Below are 18339 nucleotides of genomic sequence, written 5' to 3'. Positions count from 1 at the left end.
AGAGATGCTGTTACACCCTAACGCAAACAGATGTCAGTCTGGGCCTCCACAGCCCCCCACTACAGGAGCTCAAAGCTGAGCCCCTGCCGCTGCAGCACCCCAAATCCCGCAGCTCTCGGCCCACGCCCAGCCTGAAGGTGACCTGGCAGCTTTCCTCCTCCTCCTGCCCCCACAGTCCTTCCCTCCCTGGCCTGACACCTCCTCTTGTGCCAGAGGTTTAACCCCTCATGTGACGTACAGCTCGGTGTCAGCATCCACAGGTACCCGAGAGCAGCCCAGACACCCCAGGCTGTATTTCCTGGCAGGGACAGCGTCTTTTCCCCACCATGACACATCCTAAATTGTTCCTGACCCAAGCGCTGTGCCCCAAGGCCACCTGCCTGTGTGACACTGTCCCTGGCTCCTCAGGGCCAGGGCTTTGCTGGCAGGGGAAGCCCCTGGCCCCCATGTTGGCATCCGTGGCCAGGTGGCGACAGAACAGACACAGGGGGCCGCAGCACTTCATCTTTACATTGTTTTATTTCACACCAAAACGAAGAGAACAGAGGAACCGCTTTTGAACCCCAGCCCTTCCCCTGCCCCACGGCTGCGACACCGAATGGAAATAAATAGAGAGGGAGCAGGGAGGTGCCGCTTGCCCTGGGGTGTAACTATGGGCCCCCCCAATGCTGCCCAGGGACAGGTGGCCCCGGGGGGGCGACAGCATACCGGCTCCCTAGGGGACAAACTCACCCCCCGCCAGGCACTGCCCAGCAGCAGCTCTGCAGCCCCCAAGGACCAGGGGGGACAGGGCAGGAGGGGGGGGACAGCTGGAGGGCAACAGGGGGGACCGGGGTGGCTCAGCCCCGAGGGGATCACTCCAGCACTCGGCAGGGCTTGGAGCACCATCTCCCAGGGCCCCTCAGTCGTGGGGGGGCCCAGCACCCTCATCTCCTTCCTCTGGGCTCAGGGCCCATTGCAGACTCTGGCCCTGGGTGCTCCTGGCTGGGAAATGAAGGCTGCAGCAGAGGAGGGGACGGTGGCTGCACCACCCTCACTCCTCACCCTCCAACTTGAGACTGACGCTTCGGGGCTTAGCCCGGGGCAGCCCGGGGGGGGCAGGTGGGGGCCCCCCATCCCGCTCTGCCTGGCTGGAGCCCCGTGAGCGCAGGAGCTGGCTCTGCTTGCGTAGGAAGTCAACAGGTGCCGGGCAGCCATAGGTGCCTTTGCCCAGCACAGGCCGCGGGGGTCCCTTGGGGGAGTGGGCCAGGGCCACTGCTTCCAGCTGGGCCAGGTGGGCTACATAGCCCTCGGACAGGAACTGCGGGACACACCGACAAGCCTGAGCTGGTGGCCATGGCCACGGCATGCTCCGGTGAGGTCAGCAATTGTCCCCTGCAGCCCCAGCCTGTACCCAGCCCCACCACCATACCTGACACTGGTTGTGGAACTTTTTGACGGCCCGGCCCACGATGTAGATGTGCGCTGGTGAGAGCCCCAGTGAGCTGTAGACAGAGACGTCCTTGGTGGAGCCATAGCCAGCGACGATGGTGATCTCTGCCTGCCCACAGACAGGAGCGTTAGTGCAGGGAGTGACCCTTCCCATGTGAAGAGCCACCCCCAAGGGACTGGGACACCCTCGTTTTATGGGGGGGGGGGTGGGGGGGGTGGGGGGGGTGGTGTGTGGCTGCAACGCCCACAGGATGGGAGCTGTCCCTCTGTGCCCCGAGCATGGTCCTGGGAGAGAGGGTCAGCTCCGCCAGCGCAGCGTGGGCCAGCTCTGAGCATCTCCACTGACCCCTGGGCTGCAGCACAGCCCATGCTACCCCTTCATGTCCCCACCTCGGTGCGCAGGCTCTGCAGGAAAGCAGCTTTCTGGCGCAGGGGGTCGTGGGTGAGCCCGTCGCAGAAGGAGACTGCGCCGTGGGGGAAGTTGTGCTGGGAGAGCCAGGCCACCACGCGATGCTTCTGCATGTCAGGCCGCCCCGTCACGTAGATGATCATGTAGCCCGAGTCCTGCCAGTGCCTATGAGGGGACACATGTTGCTGCCAGGAGCCCGTGAGGGGACAGTCGTGCTGGCAGGAAGCCACCAAGCATCTCCCAACACATCACACACGGGTGCTGCCTCCAAAACCTTCCTCCTCCCAGGGATTTTGGCAAGGCTGAAGGCACAGCAGAGCTGCAGGGTATCACAGGAGGCTTTAGGACCAAAACCAGGAGCGGGCTGTTTTCCCACAAGAAGGCACCAGCGCAGAGATGCTGTGAAAACTCTTTGGGCGAGGGAACAGTGGGACATCCCCCAGCTCACCCCTGGGAAGGCAGCCTGCTCCAGTGCCCCCGCTACCCCAACTGGGTTGTCACGGCACCACAAAAAGAGGGGGAGATTGTCACCCTTATTTGAAGGAGGGCACCTACCGTACAACGTCGACAGCCCCCGCCCGCACTTTGGGGTCGCTGCCCATGATGGAGACGCTGGCGGTGAAGGAGCCGTCGATGCTGAACACAACCGACTCGGTGCCCCGGGCCACCACCGTCAGGTACGCCTCGGCGTAGCTGTGGTCCCCCCTGGGATGGGAGAGCGGGGAGGCTCAGGGGAGGCTCTGCTGTGGTGGGGGGCAGGCGGATGGATCTCTGCCGAAAGGGCTGGAGGAGTGTAAGGAACTGAAGGAATTGCCGCAAACTTTCATCAACACAGAAAACCTCAAGGCCAAGCTGTGGCCTTTGTGGTTAGTCTAATTATCTGCGGGAAGCACAGAGCATATCGAAGGGCACACAGCTCCGCTCCCTTGCGGTTTATTGCCAAATTCCCTGGATAAGCCTCGAAGGGGGGAGATGTAGACTGAGTAAAACCATATGTTTGGGTTAATGCCTACATTTTTACTACCATAGCCTTGAAGAAGAGCTAAAAGATTGCTTAGAGAGAGAAACAACCCACACCAGACAGAGCTGATGACTGGATAATTGCCCAAGAAACAAAAACTGAGGAAAAGGTGAGTGATAGCAGGAGATTGTGACCACTGACTCAATTGGACAGAAGGGTTAAGGCACCCCATTCCCCCTCAGTGCACCGGCAGAGCCTGTGTTCCACCTTTTCCTCATCTCTCATGGAAATGAGTTTGGGGAATTCCTGCCTCTCCTTGTCTCGTATGCAAATCAGCTGATAAGATGAATTTAAAAGGCTGCAGAAAACTTTGCTGGGTGTGCATCCACCACCCAAGATTCCCAGACCTGAGACAACACTGGAACCTGGGGTGATGATCTGGATTTCTTTGACTCTCTTTCTCTCTTTTTAATTTTCCTTCCTTTCTTTTCTTTCTTATAGATTTATAGGAGACCACATCACTTACTATCCTTTTCCAAGTTTAAGCTGTTTCTACTGCAGGTAAAACATTTTGAACTGGTGGTCTGATGTCATTTCACCTTAATTTAACCTGAGGGGATCACAGAATCTTTACGACTCTCTGGGCTAACAGTCCAGGTTGTAACAAAGAGGAACCGAGATGGCACTGCACCCCCACATCTCACCTGACCACCATGCGCACGGGGTAGATGCCAATGGCTAGAGCCTTGTCTGGAGGGATGGTGAAGGTCAGACGCCCGCTGCCACTTGTCACTTCGGTGCCATAGTACAGCCACTTCCCTGACAGCGGCTGTGTCATGATATAGATGTCAACCTGAGAGAGGGAAAAGGGCCGAGCATGAATTGAACCTCCAGATCCTGCCATGTCCTCAACATACAAGCCATTACAACCCTCCCTACATCCCACAAGGTCCTATGGGGTCCTGTTCACCACATCCCTTCCCCTGCCGTGGGTGACACCAGCCCCGTGTCCCCTCCTGGACATCCCCACCCTGTTTGACAGGGTCGTGGTGGCACCCGCGAGCCCAGCGATACCTTCTCCCCAGTCAGCGTCACCACATCCAGGGGCCCGTACATGAAGCGCCCGCTGAGGACCTGCGCTTTGCCCTCACACACGATCACGTCACTGGCCCGGTGGTTGGCTGTCACGTTCTGCAGGGACACGAGGGGCTCAGCGGCTTGTGCCAGGGCCACGGGTGGCACCCAAGGGAGCCCCCGCAGGGACACATGGGCCCCGCTGGGCCGCAGGACTGTCCCGGCATCCTCCTGGCAGATGGGAGCAAACCCTCCCAGCTGCATCGCCCCACAGGGATAGCCAGAGCCTGGCACTGCCCCACCAAAGGGTCGGGCTTCCACTAGCCACGGGGCACGTACCCGAATCTTCACTTGGGTGCGTTTGCGCTGCCACTTCTCCCGGGGGATAGCAGGGCTGTAGATCGAGCTCTCCTCGCTCTCCGCTGGCTGTGGTCCTTCCTTCTCCATCACCTGTCGAGCGGCACGGCTCCGGGTCAGCCTCCACCAGCCCCTGAGAGCCACACTGCCCGCCCCACCACGCCCGCCATACCTGGCGTAGGATGAAGGCCACCACGTCGGAGGATTCCCAGTAGCTGGCGTGGAAGAGGTGGGGCAGGGTGATGGTGGGGAAGGCGGTCAGGGCATCGGGGCAGTACAGCGAGTAGTCGATGCGCTTCGGGCCCCACCAACGCTCCAGGACTGCGGGGAGAGCTGGGATGAATCCGTCACCGGACCTTATCCCGCGTCATCCATCCCCAGGTGACAGCATGGGACAGGATGGGCGGGAGTGGCACTTACTCTTGACAACTTCACTGGTGCTGGCGGGAGTGGGGGGCTCTGCTGGCTCGCTGCCCCTCCAGAAGCCCCCAAAGCTGCCGGTGGGGGTAGGAGGGGCGGCCACATCCACCTCGGGCAGAAACAGGGCAGAGTGCATCTGCAGGGCCTCCGCTGCAGAGAGAGACGAGTGAGGACACCCAGCACCCCCCTGGGGACATCAACCACCCGGGGACACCCCCTCCAGCACAGCCCCAGATGGCAGAGCTTGCACATCACTTTCTCCCCACCCCAGCTGGGCTCTGGCAGCACTGCGGGTGCTCTGGGTACCCCAGCACGACGCCAGAGCCCATAACACACCCCAGGGTGCCCAGGATCAGCCCAGCATGGAGGGCTGCTCACCCAGCAGGGAGGAGGTGCCGTCACCCAGCGGGTACTTCTGGTAGCGGGGAACGCTGAGCGGTGGGACAGCGTGGAAGGCCTTAGCCAAGAGAGGCTCCAGGCGAGAGGCGCAGGGGTCGGCCGCGTGGAAGAGGTTGTAGATTTGCTCGCAGGCAGGACGCAGCTGAGCCACTGAGGCAGAGAAGGAGGGGTCAGGGCTGCCCAGCCTGCGTGGCAGGAAGCCCAATGGGCACGGGGCAGCGCAGCCGGGAACTCAACGCCCAGAGAGGGGAGAAAGCAGGACGCAGCGAGAGGAAAGGCTGGGGGAGGCAAACCCAGGACACCGGTGACAGCCGAGGGACAGGCTGGGGCTGGCACAGAGTGGGGAAGGGGACGCTCGGGCATGCACTGACACCTGCACAGCCAGGGTTGGGTGTGCAAGGGGGTCAAACCTTCTTTGGGGAGGTCCTGGGGGGCTCAGGCTTGCGGGGGGGCAGGAGGACAAGGGCTTGAGCGCCATGGGGAAGGTTGGGGGCTGGCACCGCGGCTGGCGGGGGTCCTCACCATCCAGAGCGGGCATGACGGTCTTGCGCAGTGCGAGCACCAGCCCCAGCGGGGAGCCAAAGAGGAAGAAGCCGGATACCTTAAAGTCGAGGCGAGTGCTAGCACCCTCCGCCCCATCCAGCGTCCGTGGTGCCTCTGCCTCCAGCGGGGCCTCGCTGGCCTGTAGGCTGGGACAGCGGGGCCAGTGGGCATGGGGAAGGCCGGTGCCATCTGCTTCCACTAGCCCAGGGGCAAGGCTGGGCCCAGCATGGCCCCTTTCGCCTGGAGGAACTGCTAGAAGCAGAGGAGCTTCAACAAGACACCCCCAGGGCAGGCAGTCCCCATGCAGGTTGGTGCAGGTGGGAAATTTGCCCTTTCCATAAAGCATAAAAATTAGTGGGGAGATCAGCAGGGCTCCCTGGGGATGGACCGTGGCGCTACCGACTGTCTCCCTCACTCTCACCTGCACGAGGAGTTGTGGTGGTGGCTGTCGCCCTGCTCCCGGCAGGACGGCTGCGTTCCCAGCTCCGGGCTGGCCTGGCCTGACCCTGCGGCTCCGTCTGCCCCATCGGCCAGTGGATCCCTGCCGCTGCACAGCTCGGGGGAAACAGGCTCCGTGCTCTGGCGGGGGGAGAAGCAGGGGGCGCCCAACCCTGCTTAGCCACCACTGGCACCCCTGTACCCCAAAGGGCATGAACACCCTTTCCCACCTTCCCTGAGCAGCAGTGGGGTGCTGGCACTCACCAAGCTGCCACGGCGGCTGCTGCTGCGGCTGCCCGCCGAGCCCGCCCGGCTCTGGCAGAGCGCGTCGAAGCCCAGGATGCTGCCCACGCAGTCCCCCAGCAGTACCACCTGCAAATGACACGCACCCGTGCCCAGGATGGAGCCCCCAAACCCTCCAAAAGCAGTTCCCAGCAGAGCTGATCCCCCAAGCTGGACCCCGGAGCAAAGCTTCCCCCAAATTCCCTGCTGCCTCACCTGGCCGCAGAAGCCAGCCCCCTCGCCGGAGTGCAGGAAGGAGCTGTATGCCTGGTTGGCGCGGGCGATGACGGTGCCCACAGCGTGCTGGTAGCTCCCCGAGGAGGTCGCCAGCAGCGGGAGGGCTGCCAGTGGGATGTGGTCCTGGCTGCTGGACAGGCTGTCCCTGTCATGGCTGTAGGGGCTGAGCCTGAGAAAGACACAAGAGCAGGATAAATGGGGCTGCCCCAATGTCCCCGTCCCACCACGCAATGCTTGGAATGTTGCACTGTTATCCCCATCCCACTGGGAAAAGAAAAGTCCCCTCTCTGAGGTCACCACCTCCCTGGTCCCCCTCCCACCGCTCTGGTTTTCCAAGGAGACAGTCCCCTCCTCACCCCGCAGCTCCCCCCCTCCCTCCCCAGGCGTTTCCCACCCATACTTGGAGACAAGGGCGTAGGCAGCGGCGCAGATGGGCGGGCAGGGGACCAGGCGCAGCGCCACGTGCCCCAACGCCTCAGGGAAGTGGACACGGGTGACGGCGTCGAAGGTGGCCGCCAGCGTCTGTACGTCCGCCTGCTTGGAGCCCGGCTCGCCCGCTCCCTGGTCCAGGATGTTGCCGCTGTGGAGGATGAGGAAGAGGGCGTGGATCCGGCAAGCCTGCACTTCGCTCTCTGCCGAGCCGCCCTGCGGGAGGGAGAGCGCTGCCATCGGCACCCATGCCGGTGGGGGGTGGGGGGGCATGGCCTGAAGGAGGGGCCGGGCTGGGCACGCACCTCAGGGAAGCCAGACACCCCCAGCCCTTCACCATCCACCTTGGTGGCGCTGGCTCCGTTCCCTGCGAGCACACAGCCCCGGTGAGCCCGGATGGGGTGTCCAGGTGAGGGTAGGCCCCCTCTCAGGACACCCACACCGGGGTTCGGGGCCAGGACTCCCCCCGCTGCTGCTCACCCAGCACCTCATCCAGCTCCACTGGTCGCTCCAGCGTGTCCAAGAAGTCGTTGGAGCTCCACTTTGTCATCTCCTTTGCAAAGACCTCGTCGCTGTCGGACAGGTCCTCTGCGGCGGCAGGGAGGGGATCGTGGGTGTGGAGAACACCCCTGTGCCTGCACCCCCACCCCAAGACCCCCCCTGCCAGGTGCATCCAGCTGGCGCCTGGCCCCTGCCACCAAAACGCTGAGCTGCGGCCACGGAACTGCCTCACCATACCGTGGGCGTCAAAAAACTCCTCTTCAGAGCTGTTCTCGGAGTCACGGGCAATGTTCTGCATCCGCCACTCGGACAGGCTTTGAGGAGACACCCCCCCTGCCACCAGCATGGGGTCAGTGCCCAGAACCCCCCCAACCGCGAGACCCCGCTCCTGCCCCACAGCTCTGCCTTGTTCCTTCACCCAGATCCCCTCCTGGGAAACCTAGGGCCACCCCTGGGCACCAAAAGTTCCCCCTGGGAGACCCAGAGCCACCCCTAAGGCACCCAGATCTCCCCCTGCCCTGGGAGACCCAAGGCCACCCCTGGGGTACCCAAAGCCCCCCCCCCCCAAAGACTAAGGGCTACCCCTGGGCACCCGAAGTTCCCCCTGAGAGACCCAGGGCCACCCCTAAGGCACCCAGACCCCCCCCAGGAGAACCAGGGCCACCCATGGGGCACCCAAAGCCATCCCAGGAGACCCAGGGCCACCCCTGGGGCACCCAAAGCTCCCCCCCAAAGACTAAGAGCTACCCCTGGGCACCCAAAGTTCCCCCTGGGAGTCCCAGGGCCACCCCTAAGGCACCCAGATCCCCCCCCAGGAGACCCAGGGCCATCCATGGGGCACACAGAGCCCCCCCTCCCCCTGAAGGGCCAGGGCCACCCCTGGGGCACCCATGCCAGGCAAAAGAATGTCTCCCGACACATCTCCTGTGAAGAGCAGCAACAGGAGGGGGCGTTGGGGGTCCCCACCCCACCCATGCAGGACCTGGTCTCTCACCTCCATGCTGGGAAGAGTAGGAAGACCGGGAAGAGGTGGACCACTGCTTGGCAAAGGTATCATCAGGGGAGGCATCGGCCACCCCCTGCACCTCGGCCCCCTCCTGCCCGCTGGCACCACTGGGCTCTGGCCGCCCCTCAGGGCTGGGCCCGGCAGCAGGGGGCTCCTCGGCCTCGCCGCACTTGGCCATTTTCTGCGCCAACATCCGCGCCGTCTCCTCCTCCAGCTGCCGAATGTCCTCCATCGTCAGGTCCGTCCACTCGTCCTGCCAGCACCAAGCCTGGCGGTGGGCGCGCAGCATCACCTTCCGCAAACCTGCGACGGGGGAGCAGGAACGGGGAGGGGGGAGGAACGAGCCTGGCATGGCCCTGGGGGCTCCCTAAACCTGCCCCCTGCCCCCCCCAAAGCAGCGCCAAGGTGCCGAGGGCTCACCACTGCTGCCCCACACTCACCCACGTCATGGATGAACTGCTCAATTTTCGACTGCATCCCCCAGTAGCGAAACTCCACCTTGCAGAGCTTGTAGGCGCACATCAGGGGCCCGCTGGCAAACACCTCCAGCCAGTCGTCCCCCAGCGGGCCCCGGCCTGTCTTGGCTGAGTGGTAAAGTTTGGGGTCCTCCTCGGGCTTATATTCCCCCGGGGAGATGGGGTCACGCACGATGTCAATGGTGTCTGCGGAGGGGAACAGCGCTCATCACCTCGCAGCGCTCAGCGAGGGGATGCGGGTGGAGGGGAGCCCCCCTCAGGCAGAAAAATGGGGAAAAAGGCACAAAAATCGGAGGGGGGCACGCGTCAAATTATTCCCACAAGCTGCGCGCCCCAACACCAACGCTCTCTATCCTGCAGGGATAACATCAAAGGCACCCTTGGGTGCAGCTGAACACGTCCCATCCCCGCACGGGGGCCTGATCCGGCACCCCGCGGCTGCAAGAGGCACTGGGGGCCGCGGGGGGAGGCGTGTGGTGAGCCGGGGCTGACACACAAATCTCCTGGCGCATTAGCCAGGAGATTTGGCAGCTGGGAGAGTGGCCCCAGCGACCCTGGGGCCAGTGCCGAGGACAAGCCGGATCGAGCAGCTCGGCGCAGTGGGTGAGCCCTGCCAGCTGTGCCCCCCCCCCCGCCTCCCCAGACCTGAGGGTCCCCCAATAACTGGGTACAGGGCACAGAAAAACCACCCAGGAGGAGCCTCTGTTGAGCTGGGGGGCGTGATGGCAACATCCCCATCTCCCCAGAATGAAAGTGGCCTCAAAACAAAGGTGGCCTCCCCAAAGCTAAAGGGGGGGCTAATTGATGGCACCCAGGAAAACATGATCTGACAGACCTGTGGGGGGCTGCTCAGACTCAACCCTCACAAAGCCTCCTGCAGTTTGGCTGCCCCAGCCCCATCTTCAAGCCAGCTCCCTCCAGCCCAGTCTGCCAGGGCACCCAACGGACCCCCAGGACCTTCCCACAAAGTTGTCCCTAGCCAGTCCCCCCAGCCCATCCCCAGGCTGTGCCAGACCCTGCATTTATTTGCCCCCATATACACCCCTGAGGTGCCTGCTGGCCTCTTCCTCCAGCTTGGGCCAAAAAAAGGGAGGAAAAGACTTTTAAGACTCAGAAAGCAAGGAATAGTTACAGGGCAGGCGCTCTGAAGCAGGGATTTTCCCGTGGGGGGCAGCTGAGATACAAAAAGTGCCACAACCCCTCTAAACCTCCCCAGCCTGCAAAACACTCCAGGGTGTGGGAAAGCAGCGCTCACGGCATCCAAATTATGTGGCAAACACAAGCCCTTAAATCAGCGCCCGACGGGCTGGCCCAGAGCGGCAACGGCAGCACATCGCAGTCAGCAGCAAGGAGCTGGGACAGGACCTGCCAGCCCTGAGCGGCTCCCGGCAGCCTCACTCACTCAATGACCGGTGGGTCCATTTGGTTTTATCACCACAAGAAAATATGTGAGGACACGGTTATCCCTGTGGTTTGCCCTGACAGGCCAGACTGCATTACCCTGCTGCCCTTTGAAACATGAGATGGAGTTTAAATCTGTCAGTGCTATGGAACACCGGGGTGAAAGCAAGAGCCAGCAGAGGAAATCCCAGCAGGGTCAGCATGTGGGTCGGTCCCACCTCGGCCCTGCTCCCCATGGCAGGCAGCAGCCACCCGAGACACAGTGTGGCCTGTGGAAAGCCCACGGGACAGGCAGTGGGGAGGAAAAACAGGCAGAGCAGCATGCAGCGGGCACAGGGCCGTGCCCTGCCCGCTATCCGCTCAGCCCCGGTTGCTGCCCAGTGGCGGCAGGGGTAGAATTTGTCCCTCCCGGTCCAAGCCTTCGGCATCCCGGCTGGACATCCCCGGTGCCGCAAGAGCCAATGAGAGAAATAGGTCAGATGAATCATTTCCTCCGAGTGCCTATTTTAGGCCTCCATTTTAAGAGGCAGCACGTCACACTCTGCACTCCAGCGCCTAAAACAAGCAGATCGACGCTGCTGGGAAAGGGAGGCCACAGCGACCGGTGCCAAACCCACCGGCGAGGGAGAAACCCCAACCCCGGGCTCCCGGTTCTGCCCACCGGTGTCCCCAGCAAGTGGTGGAGGGACCCGGACCTGCAGAGTGATCTGGAGCGAAGCCCTGGGGAGCAGGGGAAGCAGGGCAGGGAGTGGGAAAACAGAGAATGTTTTTCCAGCTCCCCCCTCTCCAGCTGATCCAAAACGCCCTGCAGGACCTGGGTGCAAATTCCCACATACACCCAGAGAGGGGCTGGGAAGGCAAATCCGCGCCAGACCGCATAGGATGGGGGTTGGGACACGGAGGGAGAGAGGAGCAGGTTGGCACGAGGATGGAGAGGGCTGCAAACAAATATACAGGCAAGGGAAGAAGGCAGAGAACGACATTGCCCCCCAAAATGTTTTTAATGCGAACTCTAGTTTAGCAGTGCTGCCAAGGGAGCGGGCAGGGAGCTTGGGGCAAGGAGCTCAGGGCACGGACACCTTCCCCTGCCAGGGTTCCCCCAGAGCTGTCCCCAAATCACGAGGGCCAGCAGAGAGAGTAAAGCCGAGCGCGCCGCAGATGCCGAGCTCCTCGGTGTCACAGCACACCCACACACCCAGCTGCCACGGAGGAAGCCCAGCAGGCATTGGGGTTCTGCCCAGAGCCCCGAGCCAGCCGTACGCACCCAAAATCCTCTGCCTCTTCTCAGCTGCACTCAGGTTGAAGACGTTGGTCTGCTGGCCTGCGTCCGGACGGTAGTACGTCTCGATCTCGATGGAGAACTTCTCCACAAAGGGACAGGTATACCTGGGGAATGTGGGGGGACAGAGATGAGCCCAGTGGCACTGCCAGCCCCACAGCCCACGTCCACAGCCCCACAACCCACCCCCATGGCCCCGGCAGGTCCTACCTTGTGCGGGTGTAGGGATAAGCGTTCCAGGACTCCTCCTCCACCTGCAGCGCAGCCTTGGGGAGCAGCGCCCGAAACCAGCTGGGGATGTGGGACCCCACGTGGTAGATTTTGTGGGTGTACTGACCGCTGCCCCCGGGGCCGTCACTGTAGGGCCGGTTGGCCAGGATCTCCACCCCACTGCCCTCACCGCTCGACTCCTCACGGCTTTTCTTCTGCAGGGAGAGCCGTTGGGTGAGCACAGCCCCCCTGCACCCCCTAACCCCAAACCTGCATGTCCCTAAGGCCTGGCACCTCACCTATAACCCCCCACGACCCCCAGCCCCACACCTACCCCCAGATCCCCTCCTTGGCCCAGTGGCCCCAAACCCACCTGAACCTCATTGACATCCCTGCACCCTGCCAATCCCTTGGGGTCAGCCACAGGCCCCCCCGCACCCCCCAGGCTCAGCCCCACAGTCCCCTACATCCCCACAGTCCCCTACATCCCCCCAGTCCCCCAAGGCTCAGCCCCACAGTCCCCTGCATCCCCCCAGCCCCTCACGCTCAGCCTCACAGCCCCTTGCACCCCTCAGTGCTCAACTCCTCCCCCCAAGCTCAGTCCCCAGCTCCCTGCACCCCCCATGCTCAGCCCCACAGCCCCTGCACCCCTCAATGCTCAGCCCCCAGCTCCTCATGCTCAGTCCCCCAGGCCCCTTCCTACGTTCAGCCCCACAGCCCCTGCACCCCTCAATGCTCAGCCCCACGGACCCCTGCACACCCTAGGCTCAGTCACCCAGTCCCCTGCACCCCCACAGTCACACACCCCCCCCCCAGCCCCCTACGCCCGCCCGGGCCCCACCTGGATCATGTAGAGCTGGGCCACCTGGTACTCCTCCAGGCTCATGGGCAGCAGGATGTGGTACTCCTTGATGAGCATGGCGGCGGGGCGCAGCGCCGGGCGGGGGGGGCGGGCAGCGCCTGCGGGGGCGGCCGTCAGCCCGGCTCGGCTCGGCTCGGCCCGGCCCAGCTCAGCCCGGCCCAGCTCAGCTCAGCCCGGCTCCCGCTGCGACGCTCCCGGGCCCGCCCCGCTCCCATGGCAACGCGCCCCCCGCCCGCTCGGCTCGGCTCCGCTCCTGCCCGCCCCCCCGCCCGCCGCGCCCCGGCCCCGCCGAACCTGCGCTGCTCCGCACCGGCCCCTCGGCTCATGACATCACAGCCTGTTCCCACGGAAACGGCCGTGACGTAGGAAGGGGGGGGAGCGTGACGTCAGAGACAGGAAGGTGGCGAGCGCCGCTGCACGGGCACTCCACGTGTGACGGCACCAACCCCCCCCACACACACACATCCCCCCCCGCCGCGGAACCAAACCTGCACCATCAGGCTCGGAAAAAAAAAAAAAAAGGTTTTTTTATTTCAAAAAAGTGCCTCTTTTAAGTGTTGGAAGAGGGGTGTGCTCACTCCCGCACCTCTCAGCCCGGCCACAGCTCCGGGACACACATCACACACACAGAGCCCCCCCCCCCCCCCCCCCCGAGCATTTCCAAGCCCTCTTTCCCATCCCAGCCCTTGCCCGGTGCCCCGGGGGCACCGACCGAAGGCCCCCCCCCCCCCAATCTCCCCCCATGTCCCCACGGTCACCCCAGCACCCACCACTCCCTCCCCTGCTGCTGCAGGGACGCAGCTTGAGGCAGAGTCCCAACCATGTCCTTTATTTATAAAAACACGCATTTATAAAGAGAGCAGAGAGCATGGGGTGGAGGGGGGGGGGGGAAGGGGGGGAGTGGGCAGCACGGCAGCCCCCCCCGCCCCCGCCACCAGCAGGGCAGGGACACCGGGGATCCCGGGGTGAGGGTCCCAGGTGACAGCAGCCGTTACGTGCGGGCATTTCGCTCTGTCTCTGCCAGGCACTCCCTGACCAGCGCCCGGGCGTGGATGATGCCTGTGGGGAGAAGCAAAGGGACACCCCACATCAGCTTCTGCCCCCACCCATCCTGCTCCAATCCACCTCCCCCGCGGGGTAGGAGAACCCCGGGCACACAGGACTGGGGACCAGCCGGTGCCCCCCTCACTCCCGTACCCCGCTTCAGCCGCTCCATGGCACTCTTGCTGCCGGCGTAGGTGGGCCGAATCTCCTTCCCCATCTCCTCGATGACGGAGAGCAGGTCGGTGTAGGTGCTCTGCGAGCCCTGAGCCCCGGGGGGCTTCATCGCCTGCGGAGATGGCGGGGAAAAGGGGCACGGAGGGGCTGAAGACCGGCCCCGCCGCCCCCGGCCCCGCCGCCCGCCGCCGCCCTGCGCCTCACCTGCACGTAGCCCATGGACGGCGGCCCGAAGTCATTGAAGAGGGGCCGGAAAGGGGCAGCGGCGCCGGGGACGGAGCCGGAGGGCGACGGGACACTCGTGGCTAGGGGAAACGGAGGGTTACCGGCTGCACACCCCCCCCCGCCCCTTCCCCTCCCTTCCCCTCCCTTCCCTCGTACACCCACACCACACCCCCCGCGGTTACCGGGGTGGGGGGTGCTCACCGGCGGGCGGTGCCCCGGGCCCCGGCGGGGCGGGGCTGGCGCTGGCGGCTCCGGGGGTAGCGGGGGCGGGAGCGATGGGCTTGTAGGACATCCCCGACAGCCGCCCGCCCGCCGCTCCCGGATCCCTGGAGGGCGGCGGGGGTCGGTGAGCAGCCCCCGCGCTCCCCCTCCGCCCCCACCTCCCCACCGGTTGGTTTTGCTGCTGCCGCCGCCGCCGCCGCCGCCGCTTCTCAGCTCAGCTCAGCTCAGCTCAGCTCAGCTCAGCTCAGCCCCCCGGCCCCGAGCCGGGGAGAGCGGCGCGGTTCCGCTGCGCAGGGCCCGCCGCGGCCTGGCCCGGCCTGACCCAGCCGCCCCCCTCTACCGCTACCGCCGCCGCTCGCCCTGATGACGCTGCTGCGCGACGCCGCGCCGACGTCATCACGCCGCCGCCCGCCTCCAGTCACCGTGGCGACACGCGGCGTCGGCTCCGCCCCTTTCCCCCCCTCGCGCTGCCTCAGCCCCTCGGGAGAGAGGGCGGGAAGGGAGCGGGGGGGCTCGGCCGCTGCGACCCCCGGTACCGCCCCCACCGGGCCTTGGCGGCCGCCGCTGAGGGGAACCGCGGCCCCGGGGGGACCCTGGGCCGCCCCCACAGCCCCGGGCCTGCGCAGGTGAGGGGGTGCTGGGGGGTCCCGGCTCCCTGCGGGGCGGGCGGGCAGGGCCCTCCCTGGGCCCGGTGCGGCCCTCACGGCAGGAGCCCCGCAGTGAGACACGGTGGGCGCGGGGCAACGAGTGGTGGGGGGACAAGCGTGGAGAGAGCAGATTCTGTTTAAACTCAAAAGACAAACAAAAGTCCGTTGAGAGAGTTTTTCATTTCAAAAGGGCAAAGATTGAAAAAATTAATACATTTGTTCAAACACCACCCACCCCCATCCCACTCCCCAGGTGGGGTGAGTAACGCGGAAGCAGAGGTTTTCTTTAACTAAGATGTGCAGAAACTACCCCAAACTGTCCCCCCCAGGGCTGGGATCCAGCCCTGCCTGCAGCGCACCTCTCCCCACCCGGGCTCCCAGGTGGAGAACAGTAACGCTCTATTCCCGTTTTTTTTCCTCAAGGATGTCCTGGCCAGGGGGTGCTGAAGCCCTGAGGAGTCTCCTCTGTGCCGGGGACCAGACTGAGCATCTGCAGCCCCGAAAGCAGAAGGGTGCCCAACCCTTGCAGGGCAGGACAGAGCAGGGTCTGCAGTAGGTCTGAGCTCAAATGGTGGTAATGGGGGGAGAGGTGGCAGGTTACGCCATAGGGTCAGGCCTAAATCACAGCGTGGAGGGAGCGGGGTCAACATGAAGGGTCGGCGTTGGGTATGGGGGTCAAAATGAAGAATAAAGGGATGAGCCGGCAAAGCTGGGATGCAAATGGAGGAGAGCAGACTGGCGCGTTCTGAGTTTTGGGCAACAGCTGGTGGGGTGAGGTCAAGGCAGGGAGCAGAGATCAGGGTGAGAGTGGCTGATGCCTCCCAAGTCTGTGCCGAAAAGGGGCCTGGCCTTGGCCCCAGCACCCCACGCCATGGTTGGACCTCCGCAGCCAGGCAGGCACGCGGCCGAGGATGAGTGTGAGCACCTCTGGCGCTGAAGAAGCGAGGGCCATGGCCCAGGCTTGGGCACCGCACTGCGCTGGCATGGCCCCAGCCGGAGCTGGTGTCTCCTCCGTGGCCCCCTCCTCTTCAGAAGGCACAGTGGGGGCTCGGGTCCCGTGTTGGCACATGCTGCCCTCAGCGCGACATCATCCGCACAAACTCTGCCAGCAGGAAAATATGTATAAAACATCCTGAATATTCCCGGGGATATTCCCGACCCCCTACCAAGCTCCTACCTTCGAAGTCCACCAGGCCATCCCCATTGAGATCCACGTCCTTGAGGATCTCGTCCACCTCCTGGTAGTTGAGCTGCTGCCCCAGCAGCTTGCGCATGGCCTCCCGCATCTCCGCCATGCTGATCTGCCCGTCCCCGTTGGTGTCGAACTGCGAGGCAAGTGCCCATCGGCAACGGCCACCCTCGGTGTGCCCGCAACCTGCCAGCCTGCCCGCGCGCGGGCTGTCCCCCCAGCCCCGTCCCCTCACCTCACGGAAGGCATCGCGCAGCTCTTTGATCCCGATCATGTCCGCTGTCTCTGCCAGCATTTTAGGGCCCATCAGCTCCACGAAATCATCAAAATCCACCTTGCCCCCGGCTGTGGGAGAAGCAGGGTGTCACCAATGTGGGGGGACAGGCATTGCCGGGGGCTTGTCCAGCTGCAAGCAGGGCAGAGGGACCCCCCTGCCACGTACTGATCTGCTGGGACAGCTCGATGAGCTCCATCTCGGTGGGCATGTAGCCCATGGTCCGCATGCACTCGCCCAGGTCCTTGTAGCTGATGTACCCGTCATGGTCCTTGTCGAACTCCCGGAAGGCCTGCTTCAGCTCTGTGGGCAGCGCGGCGTCACTGCCAGCACCACAACTTGGGGAGACCCAACCTCCCCAGAAAGCCCTGAGGGACGCAGCACCTCACCTTCAATCTCCTCAGACCGCAGGTCTCGGTCCTGAGAAAGAAAAAGCAGGAAGAGCCAAAAGTGGCGTCCTTCCCCTCCTGCTCCAAATCCCCCACTGCTCACAGGTGGCGAGCAGCAACCAGCAGTGCAGTGCCTGGTGTGGCGGGCGCATGGGGAAGAAGAGGCGGGGGGGGAGCACGTACCAGCTGGGTGATGGCGATGCTCTGCCGCAGGAAGATGCAGGCCGGCCCCACCAGCCCCTGCAGCACCGAGTAGCTCTGCAACGCGGCAGATTCCGCCGCCTCCTCAGGGTCACCGGGGACCGGGGGGCCGGAGCGTGACTTCCCGTCCTGCGGGGTAGAGCGGGAGTGATGGGGGGGGCAGGTCGCGCCGGGGCTCCCCCCCTCCACTGCCCTCCCGGGCCGGCCTTACCTTGGAGAGCCTCCGCTCAGGGGTCTTGGTGCAGTTGCCCATGGCTAGCGGTACCCCCTGCACCGCAGGGCATGCCTGGCCCTGGGGGGCCAGCTGGCGCAGTCCTGGGGGTTGCCGCCCCGCCGGGGCGAGCCGGGGCCGAGGCTGTGGGGGGAGCGATAGCAGCCGTGGCTGCGTGAGGATTTGAGGTTTTTTATGGAATATCTGAGGATATATGCAGGGCAGGCGAGGGGGGGCCGTGACACACGCCACACACACACACACACATAATCCCTCGGATTATTCCCTGCTCCAGATGTGGGGAGCCGCCCAGCTGTTCCCCAGCCTCCCGGTGAGGGTACTCAGGGCCCCCCTCCTCAGCCCTGCCATACCCCAGCCCTCACCCCCCCCGCCCCACTGCCAGTTACCTGCCCGAAAGCGGGGGGCGGCAGGGACCCCGGCTCCTCGGCAGCCCACTGGCTCTCCGTTGCGGGCGTGCCACCGTGTCTCAACCGTCCCTGGGTGCTGGAGGCCCCCTGCCCCCCACGTTGTGGGGCCGGGCGGAGGCAGCGGCCGCCCCGTTTTCTGGGGCCGCGGGAGGTAGCCCGGTAAGAGGGGGTCGCAGGGCTACTGGCCCCCAGCCGCTGGGGCCCGCGGAAGAAGAAGAACATGCTGCCTGTCTCCCCAGCCCGCTGCCGGCCCCTGCTCCCCACCCCTGGGGCCAGACGGGAGGGAAACCGGATCCCCGGGGCCCAGCGCTCGCCCCGGTCCCGCTCCCTCGCCGGGACGAAGCCACCACCGGCGGCGCGGGGGGGGGGGCACACATGGCCCCAAGCCGGAGAGCGGCCCGGGGAGGCTGGGACCCGCTGAGGGGGCTGGGGCAGAGCGGCGAAGCACCCCCCGCCCGGGGTGCTGGAAGGGGGTGTCGGTGCGGGGCGCCCCGGGGGGCACCGGGGGGGGCGGGCGGGAGCCTCCGGTTTCAGGTGCCGAAACCCGACCCGCGCGCGGGCACGGGGCACGTGGCAGCGCGGGCGCGGCGCCAGCCTGGCCACGCCCCCTCAGTGGGGAC

The 18339-nt window shown here is 64.8% G+C and overlaps 3 protein-coding genes across 8 annotated transcripts; all 3 read right to left on the bottom strand.

Annotated features, from left to right (window-relative positions):
- Positions 1-115: 115 nt before the first annotated feature.
- On the bottom strand, positions 116-13058 carry PITPNM1 (phosphatidylinositol transfer protein membrane associated 1). Of its 4 annotated transcripts, XM_074918320.1 has the most exons (24): positions 13010-13058; positions 12695-12813; positions 11854-12068; positions 11629-11750; positions 8928-9149; positions 8476-8790; positions 7719-7814; positions 7461-7568; positions 7286-7347; positions 6952-7196; positions 6531-6720; positions 6297-6404; positions 6016-6173; positions 5574-5740; positions 5031-5201; positions 4653-4802; positions 4405-4553; positions 4215-4325; positions 3876-3992; positions 3506-3654; positions 2396-2545; positions 1822-2005; positions 1412-1540; positions 118-1300 (listed from the first exon to the last, which is right to left on the bottom strand). In XM_074918320.1, exons 2-24 carry the CDS (start codon positions 12770-12772, stop codon positions 1034-1036), a joined length of 3663 nt encoding a protein of 1220 aa, XP_074774421.1. In that variant the 5' UTR covers positions 12773-12813; positions 13010-13058; the 3' UTR covers positions 118-1033. The 4 variants fall into 4 exon arrangements, with proteins under 4 accessions (XP_074774422.1, XP_074774421.1, XP_074774423.1 ...); XM_074918321.1 differs by lacking the exon at positions 13010-13058 and having other exon boundaries at positions 116-1300; positions 12695-12787; XM_074918322.1 differs by lacking the exons at positions 118-1300; positions 1412-1540; positions 1822-2005 and having other exon boundaries at positions 2530-2623.
- Positions 13059-13528: 470 nt separating this feature from the next.
- CDK2AP2 (cyclin dependent kinase 2 associated protein 2) lies at positions 13529-14742 on the bottom strand. 2 transcript variants are annotated; one of them, XM_074918411.1, is made up of 4 exons: positions 14360-14742; positions 14138-14238; positions 13913-14045; positions 13529-13774 (listed from the first exon to the last, which is right to left on the bottom strand). In XM_074918411.1, exons 1-4 carry the CDS (start codon positions 14448-14450, stop codon positions 13707-13709), a joined length of 393 nt encoding a protein of 130 aa, XP_074774512.1. In that variant the 5' UTR covers positions 14451-14742; the 3' UTR covers positions 13529-13706. The 2 variants fall into 2 exon arrangements, with proteins under 2 accessions (XP_074774512.1, XP_074774513.1); XM_074918412.1 differs by having other exon boundaries at positions 14138-14231; positions 14368-14742.
- Positions 14743-15194: 452 nt separating this feature from the next.
- Positions 15195-18219, bottom strand: CABP2 (calcium binding protein 2). 2 transcript variants are annotated; one of them, XM_074918366.1, is made up of 8 exons: positions 17699-18219; positions 17292-17462; positions 17063-17209; positions 16880-16910; positions 16659-16793; positions 16452-16561; positions 16205-16352; positions 15195-16129 (listed from the first exon to the last, which is right to left on the bottom strand). In XM_074918366.1, exons 1-8 carry the CDS (start codon positions 17939-17941, stop codon positions 16104-16106), a joined length of 1011 nt encoding a protein of 336 aa, XP_074774467.1. In that variant the 5' UTR covers positions 17942-18219; the 3' UTR covers positions 15195-16103. The 2 variants fall into 2 exon arrangements, with proteins under 2 accessions (XP_074774467.1, XP_074774468.1); XM_074918367.1 differs by having other exon boundaries at positions 17292-17435.
- Positions 18220-18339: the final 120 nt, after the last annotated feature.

Source organism: Athene noctua, chromosome 14 (genome assembly GCF_965140245.1).
Source record: "Athene noctua chromosome 14, bAthNoc1.hap1.1, whole genome shotgun sequence".
In the NCBI taxonomy this organism is placed as follows: domain Eukaryota; kingdom Metazoa; phylum Chordata; class Aves; order Strigiformes; family Strigidae; genus Athene; species Athene noctua.
This window is presented reverse-complemented; position numbering and strand designations above follow the sequence as displayed.

What these genes read in the sequence shown, in the direction of transcription:
- PITPNM1 (XM_074918320.1), bottom strand. Translation starts at nt 12,772, where the DNA reads ATGCTCATCAAGGAGTACCACATCCTGCTGCCCATGAGCCTGGAGGAG. An exon ending in CTACTCTTCCCAGCATGGAG is followed by an intron (nt 7,815 to 8,475) that starts GTGAGAGACCAG and finishes TGCTGGTGGCAG; the next exon opens with GGGGGGTGTCTCCTCAAAGC. An exon ending in TGACGCTGACTGGGGAGAAG is followed by an intron (nt 3,655 to 3,875) that starts GTATCGCTGGGC and finishes TCCCTCTCTCAG; the next exon opens with GTTGACATCTATATCATGAC.
- CABP2 (XM_074918366.1), bottom strand. Translation starts at nt 17,941, where the DNA reads ATGTTCTTCTTCTTCCGCGGGCCCCAGCGGCTGGGGGCCAGTAGCCCT. An exon ending in GCATCGCCATCACCCAGCTG is followed by an intron (nt 16,911 to 17,062) that starts GTACGTGCTCCC and finishes TTTCTTTCTCAG; the next exon opens with GACCGAGACCTGCGGTCTGA. An exon ending in GCGGTCTGAGGAGATTGAAG is followed by an intron (nt 16,794 to 16,879) that starts GTGAGGTGCTGC and finishes CGCTGCCCACAG; the next exon opens with AGCTGAAGCAGGCCTTCCGG.
- CDK2AP2 (XM_074918411.1), bottom strand. Translation starts at nt 14,450, where the DNA reads ATGTCCTACAAGCCCATCGCTCCCGCCCCCGCTACCCCCGGAGCCGCC. An exon ending in GCCCGGGGCACCGCCCGCCG is followed by an intron (nt 14,239 to 14,359) that starts GTGAGCACCCCC and finishes CGTTTCCCCTAG; the next exon opens with CCACGAGTGTCCCGTCGCCC. An exon ending in CGTCCATGGGCTACGTGCAG is followed by an intron (nt 14,046 to 14,137) that starts GTGAGGCGCAGG and finishes CCATCTCCGCAG; the next exon opens with GCGATGAAGCCCCCCGGGGC.